Below are 12,371 nucleotides of genomic sequence, written 5' to 3'. Positions count from 1 at the left end.
CATGCAAGAGAGGCATTGAGGGCCCCAAGGGCCAGGAAGGGCCTTCAGCCTTCATTCTAAGACTGATGAGAAGCCCCTGGGGAGCTGGGAGCAGAGGTAACACCATCTGACTTACCATCTAAAGGCTCACTCTGGCTGCTGTGTGAAGAGGCTCAAGGGGGCAAGAACAGAACTAGGGAAAGGATTAGAAGGCCATTGCAGTCACCTAAATAATCCCTGAGATTAATGCAGAATCTCTTCAAGGTTTGCAAGTGGCATTAATCCATGACCTACTCTTCATCTTGGCAGGCTCTAGGGCCCGGCCCTGTCCTGTGTGTGTGCGCACATACACGCACACAGGCACATGTGCATTAGCACATAAGAATCTGGGGCTTACTGCCTGAGATTCTAGGAGGAGATTGGATTCCTGGGGCGTTATCCTCTCCCCAGGAGCACTTCCACACCAAACCTGGGTCCTCAACTCAAAGCTTTCCTACAAGAAAATGATACCTTGCCCCACCTGTCTCCCTTAGGGCTGGATGGGGAACAAAAACGTCTACCTTTGGGACTTGCTGACTCTCTAAATTCCCAAGACATATGTTCTTCTTTGTTTTTATTCTGTTTTGGTTGGTTGTTTTTATTGTAAAACATATATAAAATAAAATATATATTAACATAAAAGTTACCATTTTAACCGTTTTTAAGTGTATAGTTCTATGACATTAAGTACATTCATATTGTGCAACCATTACCGCCATGTCTCCAGAACTTTTTTCATCTTGTAAAGCTGAAACTCTGTACCATTTAAACACTAACGCCTCATTCCACACTCACTCTCCTGTCCCCGGAAACTACCATTCTACTTTGTCTCTGTGAATCTGACTACTCTTAGGAATCTTGTACAAGAGGAACCATATAATATTTGTCCATTTGTGACTAGCTTATTTCACTCAACATCATACCCTCAAGTTTCATCCATATTGTAGCATGTGTCAGAATGTCCTTCCTTTTCAAGGATGAATAATATTCCATTGTATGTATATACCACATTTTGTTTAACCATTCATTTGTTGATGGCCACTTTGGCTGCTCCCACCTTTTGGCTATTGTGAATTATGCCACTATGAACATGGGTGTACAAATATCTGTTTGAGGGACTTCCCTGGTGGTGCAGTGGTTAAGAATCCACCTGCCAATGCAGGGGACACAGGTTTGATCCCTGCTTGGGGAAGATCCCATATGCCGTAGAGCAATTAAGCCCATGTGCCACAACTACTGAGCCTTCGCTCTAGAGCCCGCGAACCACAACTACTGAGCCTGTGTGCCTAGAGCCCGTGCTCCGCAACAAGAGAAGCCACCATGGTGAGAAGCCCACACACCGCAGCGAACAGTAGCCCCCGCTCTCCACAACTAGAGAAAACCTGCGTGCAGCAACGAAGACCCAACACAGCCAAAAGTAAATAAAAAAAACAAGTATCTGTTTGAGTCCCTACTTTCATTTCTTTTGGGTATATACCCAGAAGTGAAATTGCTGGATCATATGGTAATTCTATGTTTAATTTTTTGAGGAATTGTCATACTGTTTTCCACAGCAGCTGCACTACAAGCAATGTACAAGGGTTCTAATTTCTCCACATCCTCACCAACACTAGTAACTTTCTGTTTTTGTTTTTCTTTAATAGCCATCCTAATGGGTATGAAGTGGTATCTCACTGTGGTTTTGATTTGCGTTTATCTAATGACCAGTGGTATTGAGTGTCTTTTCATGTATTTATTGGTCATTTATGTATCTTCTTTGGAGAAATGTCTATTCAAGTCCTTTGCCTATTTTTTAATTGAGTTATTCGGTTTCTTTGGTTTTTTTTTGAGTTATTCGGTTTTTTGTTGTTGAGTTGTGGTTGTTTTTTTTACAATCGTTTTAACATGAAAAACCATTCTCAGCTCATGGCTCATTAAAAAACCAGGTCATGGGCCATTTGACCCCTGAAGTCATAGTTTGCCCAACTTCCTCATTTTACATTTGAGGAAAGTCAGGCTCTGAATGAGGCCCCAGATCTCCTGATTCTCAAGCCAAGTTGTTCCAGTGGGCTCTTAGCTGCTACTTCCTTCATTCAACAAATATTTATTGAGAGCCTACTCTGTGCCAGTCACCAGGAAGGGGCTGGTACAGAAGTGAATGGACCAGACCTGCTCCTCAGAGCTAAGAGTACAGAGGGGAGTAAGGCATGAGATAAATAATCACACAAATGAATATATACTTGCAAACTGATATAAGTGCTGGAAAGGAGAAGTGGCTGCTTTGAAAGAACAATAGGCAAGGCCTCTCTGAGGAAATGTCATTTAAGCTGAGTTCTGAAGGCCAAGTAAAAGTAACCCAGGTTAACAGAAGGGGAGGAAGAGCGTTCTCGGCAGAGGGAAAAGCATGTAAGAAGGGGTAGGAAATTCTATTGCATGTTTTATTAAAAGTGCAATAGGGTTTTAAAGGAGCACCAAGATTATTCCATTTTCCGTGAGTAGAACAGACTGGAGGAGTGCAACAGAGCGGAATAGAATAGACTGGAAGCAGGGAAATGAGTTGGCAGGCCACTCTAATCATTCAGATGGAAGTTGATGGGCGTTTGGGCTGGAGCGGTGGTGGTGGAGACGGAGATTAATGAACAGGTTTGGAGATTATTTGAGAAGTGAATTCATTAGGACCTGGTGATGGACTAGATGCAAGAGTGAGAGGATAGGGAGGTATCAAGAATGACTCCAGGGGACTTCCCTGGTGGTCCAGTGGTAAAAAATCCGCCTTCCAATGCAGGGGACGCGGGTTCGATCCCTGGTCAGGGAACTAAGATCCCATATGCCCCGGGGCAGCAAAGCCCGTGCATCACGACTACTGAGCTCGCGCACCTCAACGAGTTGCAGCTACAGAGACCATGCGCTCTGGACCCCGCGCACCACAACTAGAGAGAGAAAACCTGCACACCAAAACTAGAGAGAAAGCCCACGCGCCACAACTAGAGAGAAAACCCACACACCACAACTAGAGAGAAAGCCCGCACGCCTCAACGAAAGATCCCACATGCCTCAACAAAGACCGCGCATGCCACAACTCAGACCCAACACAGCCAAAAAAAAATAAATTAAATAAATAAATATTTTTAAAATTCTTAAAAAAAAAAAGTCTTCTCACCTATCCCTTATCTCACCTGAGTGAAAACTGAATCCCAACCTCACTGCACTGCTTAGACCTTGGCCTCTTGCCTAGACAACAGCCCCACCTGACCCCCTAGTGGCAGCTCCTCTACCCACCCCCTACTTGTGTCCTTTCTGCACACTGATGTTGAATATTTTCTTTAAAATCTGATTATGTCACTTCTCTGATTAATATATACATCAGTGGCTCGTAATTGCCTTCCTCAGGAGTTCTCAACTTCGAGGTTCCAACACACTGGCTAGATCTGGTGTGACGTGTCCAAAGTAATTTCTCACTATTAACGAAGTACTAATTAAACAATTTACAAATGTAGAACACTTAGAATAGTGTCCAGCACATAGTAAGTATTATATAGGTGTTAGGCATTATTAATAGTGAAAATTTAAGACTTATGAGATAGGTGTAACAGATGCTTTTGGTGCTGTGTATACATCCCCATGGCCCACTTCTGATTTCAGCTGCGGCTGCAGGGAACAGTTCTGTACATGCTGACAGTATCTCTCCTCAAGGGCCCTATGGGTCTCCCTGCTTTTCTGCCCCAGAGCTTCCTCTTCTCACAAGCTCCGCCGATGAGCAGAGCAGCCTGGAGGTACAGGGGCATCTGCAGGCATTAATTTCCATCTGGTGACTTATCTGCCTCCCCTTCCTACACTGCTACAGCTACCACCATAATCCAGGGGAAAGTAACAGAAATCTTAATTACAGCTTGATCTGTGTCCCACTCCCTGACACATTTATCAACGCCTTCCTGTGAAACTCTAGGTCATCTGCCTTATCCTTCTGATCCTCCTGCTTTTGGCCCACTAGCACATGGTGAGAGGGCAACACCTGAGCATCTGCTACTTGAAAAGAGTCAAAGGGCTGGGATGTAAAAAGAAAATAGAAATGGCAGAGTCATATATCACACTGCTACGGAGGGTATGAAAAAGGAATGGAGGAGCCTTGAGACCTCGCCTTTCTTCCGCCCTAGGCTCTAAGCAGAGTTAAATCAGCCAGCAAGAGAGAGACAATGAAGCTCGCCCAGCCACAGTTTAGACAGAAGCGGAATCGGAGGCTGACACTGCGCACGCGCAGGAAGTAGGCTAGGGTTGTCTCACAGGCTCAACCGCGGCCTCTTCTAGACAAGGGCCACGAGGAGAGCACAGTACAGTTCCCCGCGCTAGGAGCCTTCGTCTCGTGCCCCCTCTTCCTCGTGAGGCCCTCAGACCATTCAGGAAAGGTCTGGGAACCCACCTGAGGCCGTCGGGCCGCCCCTCGTTCCCCACTCAGGGCCCGGCCGAACGTGGGAAGCTGGTGGTGCCAGCCTCGGGCGCGCCAAGACAGGAAAGCCCGCCAGGTCGCTCGGGATCGGCCCTCCTCGCCCCAGTTCTCACCTCCTTGTCCGTCGCCTCCTCCTCGATACCTAATAACGCGTACAGGTCCATCTGTAAGAGCTCCTTGGCCACCGCCATGGTTCCAACCCTGACTGGATTAGTACTACAACTCCCAAGAGCCTAAGCGTGTGGGGATTCCCGGGGACTATCGACCCCAAGCCTGATGAAGGCGCTTAGCCCCCTGGGAAATGTCGTGATCTGAACTAGGCTTGACTGCCTCTGAGGGAAGCGGGCACTAGTGAATGAACTACGACTCCCAGCAGCCCTCGCGTCCGCCGCTGATGCTCTTGGGCTGGGGTGACTGTAGTGATTCTCCTGTCGGAGGCCTTGGCTGGCCCGCGCGAGTGGGCGTGGAGAGTAACGGAGGGGCTGGGTGAAGGTGCAAGGGGTCCTGGATACGAGCCGCAAGAGCTCAGCTCCGCCGACCTTGCCGCGCCGCGCCGGCAACCAGGATGGAGAGTAGGTGCTACGGCTGCGCTGTCAAGTTCACCCTCTTCAAGAAGGAGGCGAGTGTTCTCTCCCCGAGGGCTAGGGAGGACGCGGAGTAGGGGGAAATGCACAGGACTTGCAGTCCGCAGGCTTGTTTTTACGGGCCCTCTCCAGTGTGGTTTTGATGAAGTCACTGAGCCTCAGTTTCCATTTCTATAAAGTGAGGCTAACACTCCCTCGCTTTCGGGGTTGGTGTGAGGGTCCAGTGAGGTGCTGGAGATGAGAGTTCCCCATAAACTGTAAATTGGACTCCTGTCATTTTTGGAAAGCTAGGCTTTTCTGTCAAGTGTAGGATCCGGCTGTTTCCTTCCCTCCACCCTGCTCCTCCACAGCCTGCTCTACATCACACCATGCCCTTTACTCTCTCTGCTCTGAAACCGTCACCGGCAAGCAGCATGCCCTTCCCCGGTTTCTTGAGTTAGATTACCGCCCTTTCTCCTGCCCCAGGGCACCATGGCAAAGTCTCACTTGTCCTCAGGCCAGACCTGCCAAGTTTCCCTGGTAAACTGCAGGCTGCCTCAGCCTCAGTTGTGACCAGGAGATAGGAACCAGATAGGATGAATGAATAGCAGGTAGGGAAGCAGATCCATGTAGCACTCAGAAACCTGGGTTTTGGAGTCAAAGTGCTCAGGATCCAAATTTGAGCTCTGCTGTCATTCATGGGGTGACCTTGGTTTGGGCAAGTCATGTAACCTCTCTGACCCCGTTTAAAATAGGAATAATAATGGTGGTCATCAGGATTAAGTAAGATAGTGTGTATACATTGTGAGGATTAAATCAGGTGATGAAAGTTAAGTACTGAGTTTAGTGCCTGGCACACAGTAAATGCTTAATAAATGGAGGCTACTGTTACCATCCCATCCTGAGTCAAGCCTCCTTTCATCTCTGCTAGAGCAGAGAAGGCATGGGCTCTGCACTGTTTCTCCTTTTTGAAGAGTCAGTGACCTGAAGCATGGGGCTTTGCCTATTTGTCTTTCACACTCCAGTGTCAGGGAATTGAAGACAGAGTAGAAAGCATGGGAATTTTGCATGAAGCTTTACGAGATTTGAATAGAAGACTGGAGACTGAGGAATCGCTTTACCCTCCACCCCTGTCTCTCCCCAGTCCTTAAGGGCCCCACTCCTCATCCTCCTCCCAGCAGCTGGTCACAACTCCAGTGTCTGCTCTCTGTGTGTGTTCGGAGAGTCCCAGGGAGGAGCCTGCAGGGGCAGGTGAGAGGTAGACCCCTTGCTTCATGTTTCTTGTAGTACGGCTGTAAGAACTGTGGCCGGGCCTTCTGTTCCGGCTGCCTTAGCTTCAGTGCAGCGGTTCCCCGGGCTGGAAACACCCAACAGAAAGTCTGCAAGCAGTGCCATGAGGTTCTGACCAGGTGAGAAGCCAATATGGTCGAGGGTTCAGCCAAGCATGGCAGCAGGCAGATGGCCAGGCCTCACAGCCTTGTGCTCTATGTCTAGAGGTCAGCCCAGGAAGTGTTTGGGATGGGGAACACTGATAGGCAGATGGCAGGTGACTTCGAACACCAAATTTCTTCTCTATAGAGGATCTTCTCCTGCCAATGCCTCCAAGTGGTCACCACCTCAGAACTATAAGAAGTAAGTGCTGAAGGGACAGAGACAAATGGGGATGGGGAAAGGACAAGGGAGCCATAGGGTAGGAGTCTCTTCCCAGCCTACAGATCAGATGAGCACAGGATCAGGAAAATATCTACCTCTCAGGCTCCTGACTGCCCTCTTGGGCTCAGAAAGCAGCTCACCAGTCCTTTCCCCAGAAAAGATTCTTGGTAGACCTCGCCCTCTCATCTGGACTCTCCCGTCTGTCAGCTGGGTTGGGCTGCAGGGTGACATGAGCAAGCGCCACAGAAAATTGTCCGTTGGAGGCCTCCCTAGCTGCCTAGAAATGATTTGAATGGGAAACAGTGAGTGCCTTCACCCCTCCCTTCTGCATTCTTTAAGAGCCTCTGTCTCATATCCTGCCAGGCGTGTGGCAGCCTTGGAAGCCAAGCAGAAGCCCAACACTCCCCAGAGCCATGGACTGACCCAGCAAGACCAAGTCATTGCTGAGCGCCTAGCACGGCTCCGCCAGGAGAACAAGCCCAGTGAGTGGGGGCAGACAGGGTGGAAAAGACGCTATTCAGGGCTCGTGGGACTAGGATTCCTCTGGATCTTACAAGGCTTCTCTATGCCAATTGCAGAGTCAGTGCCCTCGCAGGCGGAGATAGAAGCCAGGCTACTTGCACTGAGGGGTGCACCCCAGGGTTCCATCCCTTCCACCCAGGAGATGGAGGCACGGCTTGCTGCACTGCAGGGCAGAGTTCCACCTTCTCAGACCCCCCAGCTGGTGAGTGCTGTGGCTTTGGAGGGATGGAGGTCCTGGGACGAGGACCCAGCAGAAGCCCAGATACGTGTATGCTTAGATACTTTGCAGGAGTACCTCCCTGCTCCTGAGGCCTGCTGCCAGACCAAGGAACCAGGGACCTGCAGCAGGATTGGGTGGGGCAGGAAAGAGTGGCCCCTTGGTCCCGCTGGGGACTGCCAGACCTACTTGATCACGTGGGCTCTGGAACTGTCCCCTTTCCCTGAGCTTTGGGAACTCCTCAGCATCCACCCCTGACCTAAACTGCTCTGAGCCTTATGGTGCGGCTTCCTGCCTGCGCTGCTCCCCACTGAGGTTCCCTCCTCTGAGCAGGCACATCAGCCACCAGACACCAGGACCCAGGCCCAGCAGGCACAGGATCTGCTGACAGAGCTAGCAGCGGAGGTGGCTATTGATGAGAGCTGGGAACGAGGAGGCCCAGGTATCTTCTCCACCTGGCTCCCCCAGGGACCTGCCCCCCGACTCTTTCCCCAGGTGGGAGAGGCTCTGCTGCCCACGCTCTGGGAGGTGAATATCAATCAGAGAATAGTCAACATTACAAAGGCTACCATTTATTGAGTGTTTACTCCAGTGGGAGCCAGTGTAAGCCTAGTAGATAAGCGTGTGGGCTTTAGGCTCAGACAGTGATTCCCTTTTCTACCACTTACTAGCTGTGTGACCCTCGGCACATTACTTGACCTAAGTCTCACTTTCCTCATCTGTAAAATGGAGGAATGTGTGGTAAAACCGACCTCACAGGGAAGTCATGAGGAGGAAATGAGCTAATCCAGTAGTGCTTAGGACCCTGCCTGGCTCATAGTAAATGCTTAGTGAATGTTCTCTACAATGATGATGATGATGATAAGGAGGAGGAAGAGGCTATTTACATTTAGTTGAAATTAAATAAAATTTAAGATTCAGTTCCTCAGTGGTACCAGCCACATTTCAAGTGCTCAGTAGCCACAAGTGGCTCATGGCTACAATCTTGGACAGCACAAATACAGACCATGATATGGAATGATCCCATCATCTTAAAAAATTCTTTTGGACACTGCTGTTCAAAAGCTTCAAAGCAGTGGTTCTCAACCATGGATGATTTTCCCTCCAGGGCCCATTTGGCAATGTCTGCAGACTTTTTGGGTGTCACAAGTCAGAGGGTACCACTGGCATCTAGTGAGCAGAGGCTAAGGATGCTACTAAACATTGTACATACACAGGACAACCCCACAACAAAGAATTACAGGCATGCCTCAGAGATATTGTGGGTTCAGTTGAATACCACTGCAATAAAGTGAGCCACAAATTTTTTGGTTTCCTGGTGCATGTAAAAATTATGTACACGATACTGTAGTCTATTAAGTGTACAATAGCATGTTTAGAAAAACAATGTACATACCTTAATTTAAAAATATTTTATTGCTAAAAATTGCTAACCATCATCTGACAACATAGGGTTGCCACAAACCTTCAATTTGTAAAAAAAAAAGGCAGTATCTGCGCAGCGCAATAAACTGAAGCTCAATAAAACAAGGTATGCCTGTATCCTGTCCAAAATGTCAATAGAACCAAGATTAAGAAACCCTGCTTTAGAGATACAATCTCACTGAATATCCTCAGTAATCCTATAATAACTGTTATTATCCGTATTTGATAAATGAGGAAACTGAGACCTGGTGAGCTTAAGGAACTTGACCAAGGTCACACAGCTATTAATTAGTAAAGCTGGGACTTGAACCCAAAGCTATCTGACTTCAAACATCTTACTCTGAAACTCTGAGCTAAAGGGGACCATGTCAGAGCCACACCCACTCTGGTAAAATTCTTCCTGCCTAGTGATGTTCAAGACCTCAGCTTCCCTCATGTCCTCTCTGCGCTGCTCCCTGGAAATGCTGATTCCAGCCTGTAAGGCAGAGAGCCTGGCTGGACCTTGACCTCCCCATATCCTGCTCCTTTTGGGCAGTGATTCTCATACCATGGGGCACCCACCCTAAGGGCAGCATGTTAAAATATCAGGTGGGTGGGGATGGATATAATTGAAAAAGAAATGTCTAAGATTACTAGTTTTTTACATTTGGGATAATGGAGGAAATACTAATTTTATTTGTAATATAAACCACAGGAGCTATTGTTGAACAAAAAGCGGATAATCTGTGGTTTTTTTTAAAACCTTGAGAAACGGGCTCAGTGGTTTCTGATGAGAGATCCTGAAATATCTGCCCCCCTGAATGCATCACTCTTTCCAGCCACCTCTATCCAGAACGACCTCAACCAGGGGGGCCCAGGGCCCCAGAGCACCAGCTGCAAGGGACAGGCCACCTGGTCCCTGGAGGAGGAGAAGAGGAGGCTGCTGGCTGAGGCAGCAGTCGCGCTTCAGGAGGAGAACACAAGGCAGGAGCGGATCCTGGCCCTCGCCAAGCGCCTGGCCGTGCTGCAGGGACGGGATCCCGATAGAGGTAGAGGCTGGGGGGCAGCCACTCATTCATGTCCACTGGGCCGTCCTCCCCACTCTCACCCTCAGGCCAAACTGCACAGTGGCTGTACTCCCTGCCAGGCTGAGTCAGGGGCTGGGGGTCCCTGTGCCCAGGGGTCTATCGAGCTCCACCCAGAACCACGAGGAAGGTGCTGGGGCAAAGCACTGGATGAGGAACAAGTGGCAGCCATCAGGGGGCAGGGGAACCCTGGGTCCCTTCAGGTACGGAGCTTTCTGTTCATGCCCTCCAGCCCGGCATGGTGGGGCAGGGTCTGATCAGAGTGGCTGCAAAGGCTGCTCAGTTCTGGAACACGTGCCACTGGAAACCAAACCTCTCCTGGGGGCAGAAGTACAGCCACTCAGGTGAGCTCTCAACCTCACTCCTCTTCCCCTGCTCCCGTCTCTCCCTCTTCAAGTGACCTTCCAGGACTACCGCCTTCCAGACAGTGATGACGAAGAGGATGAGGAGACAGCCATCCAGAGAGTCCTTCAGCAGGTCGGCCCCGCCTTACCCACCCGACCACCCCTTGTCCTGTCCCTGCCACACTGCCCCACCACCCACCTGACCCCATTCACTCTGCCTCCGCGCTGGGGCTCGATGGCTAGTCACTGTGCAGCTCCTGTTCCAGCTGGGCCGCCCTGCCCCTGTGACACAGACCTGCCCCTGGGCCCTTGAGATGGGGTATCGGCAGCCACAGACAACATAAAGGAAGATGGGTTGACAGCTAAGGCCACAGAGCACAGAAATACTGTGTGTTGGCGGGGCTGCCTGGAGCGGGGAGCTGTACCTCTTCGCCCTGTCCACAGCTCACTGAAGAAGCTGCCCTGGATGAGGCAAGTGGCTTTAACATCCCTGCAGAGCCAACTCTCCAACCCCAAGCCCAATCCTGCAGGGCAGAGCCTGAGGTGAGGAAAACCCCAGACACAGACCCTGGGCCACCACCACAGCCTCCCTCCTTGCCTGGCCGACTGTTCGTCCAGCCGCCCTCCCAGACCCCATCGGGTACCTTATGTCCCCCATTCCTCCCTGGTCTCCAAAGGTCCAGGCCATGGCTGCCGGGCCTGAGGCTGAGGAAGAGGAGCTCCCCTGGTGCTGCATCTGCAATGAGGATGCCACCCTGCGCTGTGCTAGCTGTGACGGAGACCTCTACTGTGTCCGCTGCTTCCGGTGGGTGCAGGTGGAATGTTCTTTGGGGGTGGGCGAGTTGCGGGGCCGCCTGTGATCCCTGACCTCTATCGATGCTCCACAGGGAAGGCCATGATGCCTTTGAACTTAAAGAGCACCAGACATCTGCCTACCACCCCCAGCATAAAAGCCGAGAGCACTGAGGGAACCCTGGTCCTCCCGGGAAGGCCATCCTACAGGCAATCACACAAGCTGGAGCGCCCTCCAGGGCATCTGATGGGAGAACATGTCAGGCTAGACTGCTTATGAATGCGCCCTTTCCTGAGCCTCCGTCCCTGGAAGGAGGAAGGATTTCTCCATTGGAGACGATGACTGGAGGAGCCAGAGGGAAGGCAGAAGTCTGGAGCCTCCAGCATTGAAGTCTGGACTAGGAGTGAGAGGCATGATGGGGGAAGACCAGCCTGAATCCAAGGAGGAGCCTTGAAACTTGCTCAAGGGTCCAGGGCCCTCCACTGGCACTTAGAGCATTTAATAAAGTATGTTGATTCATTGGACCCAGCATCTTTTATCTATAGAACCCTGTGGGCCCTGAGCCTGGGCCTTGGAGAGGTGGCAAGAGCAGAGTAGGCTGTAAGTCCAGTCCTGTAGAGTGAGGAAAAAGCTTGAGCCATCCTGCAAGCTTCTGCAGGCAGGAACAGTCCCACCCGTCCTGGTGGCCTCATATGCAGTAGGCATGAATATTCATACTACTGAACTGAACTGAACTGCATCCTGCTCTGGGCAGCCCAGCTTAGCCCCCAGGCCCCACCGTACTCAAACGCTGCATGCACAAGCAGTGAATGCATACCCTGCTTCCTGCCTTACTCCCAAAGGATGCCACCTCCAGGGCTCCTGTCCCAACCCACGTGCCATTCAGACCCAGTGTCTGTTCCCACCAACTTCCTTCTGACCTGATTCCTGGCCTTTGAGCCTATACCCTTTACACCCCTCTGCTTAGCCCCTGCTTTTTCTCTTTCTGCCTCTGGCTTGGAGCTGGTTCAAGAAAGAGTCCTCAGCCTGAGGTCTCCTGAATCATTTAGTGAGGGAAGAGGGTGTAGCTTTCCCTGAGGCCCCCAAACCCAGCTAGTTTTTTTCCTGTTACCTCTCCTATGGGTCTTTGCCACTTGGGTTCCTATTGGTGATGTCAGGATGCGGTGTCTCTTAGCCAGGTGCCTTCTGCTTGGCCTCCGGGCCTTGCTTGATGGTGATTTCTCTGACGCAGAACTGTGACCTTTATCTTTGAATTCTCAAGCCCTGGGTGGATGGATGGATGGATGGACAGATGGGTGAGGTATGTGGATACAGCCTAGTGACTCAGGATGCTGGCCTTATGGTATAAC

At 50.6% G+C, this 12,371-nt stretch overlaps 2 protein-coding genes across 9 annotated transcripts in view; one reads left to right on the top strand and one right to left on the bottom strand.

Annotated features, from left to right (window-relative positions):
• DNAJC17 (DnaJ heat shock protein family (Hsp40) member C17) overlaps positions 1-4,655 on the bottom strand; it is a 38,801-nt gene extending 34,146 nt beyond the window's left edge. For all 3 annotated transcript variants that reach the window (XM_059913612.1, XM_059913613.1, XM_059913614.1), the window contains exon 1: positions 4,555-4,655. In XM_059913612.1, the coding sequence (XP_059769595.1) occupies positions 4,555-4,632 (78 nt within the window). In that variant the 5' untranslated portion in view covers positions 4,633-4,655. The remainder of the gene's footprint in view (positions 1-4,554) is intronic.
• Positions 4,656-4,904: 249 nt separating this feature from the next.
• ZFYVE19 (zinc finger FYVE-type containing 19) lies at positions 4,905-11,546 on the top strand. Of its 6 annotated transcripts, XM_059913605.1 has the most exons (11): positions 4,905-5,060; positions 6,292-6,413; positions 6,583-6,636; positions 7,021-7,139; positions 7,236-7,381; positions 7,730-7,838; positions 9,640-9,849; positions 10,283-10,362; positions 10,674-10,772; positions 10,907-11,034; positions 11,117-11,546. In XM_059913605.1, exons 1-11 carry the CDS (start codon positions 5,007-5,009, stop codon positions 11,193-11,195), a joined length of 1,200 nt encoding a protein of 399 aa, XP_059769588.1. In that variant the 5' UTR covers positions 4,905-5,006; the 3' UTR covers positions 11,196-11,546. The 6 variants fall into 6 exon arrangements, with proteins under 6 accessions (XP_059769588.1, XP_059769589.1, XP_059769594.1 ...); XM_059913606.1 differs by lacking the exon at positions 6,583-6,636; XM_059913611.1 differs by lacking the exons at positions 10,907-11,034; positions 11,117-11,546 and having other exon boundaries at positions 10,496-10,766.
• The last annotated feature ends 825 nt before the right edge of the window (positions 11,547-12,371 follow it).

Source organism: Balaenoptera ricei, chromosome 2, assembly GCF_028023285.1.
Source record: "Balaenoptera ricei isolate mBalRic1 chromosome 2, mBalRic1.hap2, whole genome shotgun sequence".
Taxonomy (NCBI): Eukaryota; Metazoa; Chordata; class Mammalia; order Artiodactyla; family Balaenopteridae; genus Balaenoptera; species Balaenoptera ricei.
The sequence above is the reverse complement of the archived record's forward strand: the minus strand, read 5'-3'. Positions and strand labels throughout refer to the sequence as shown.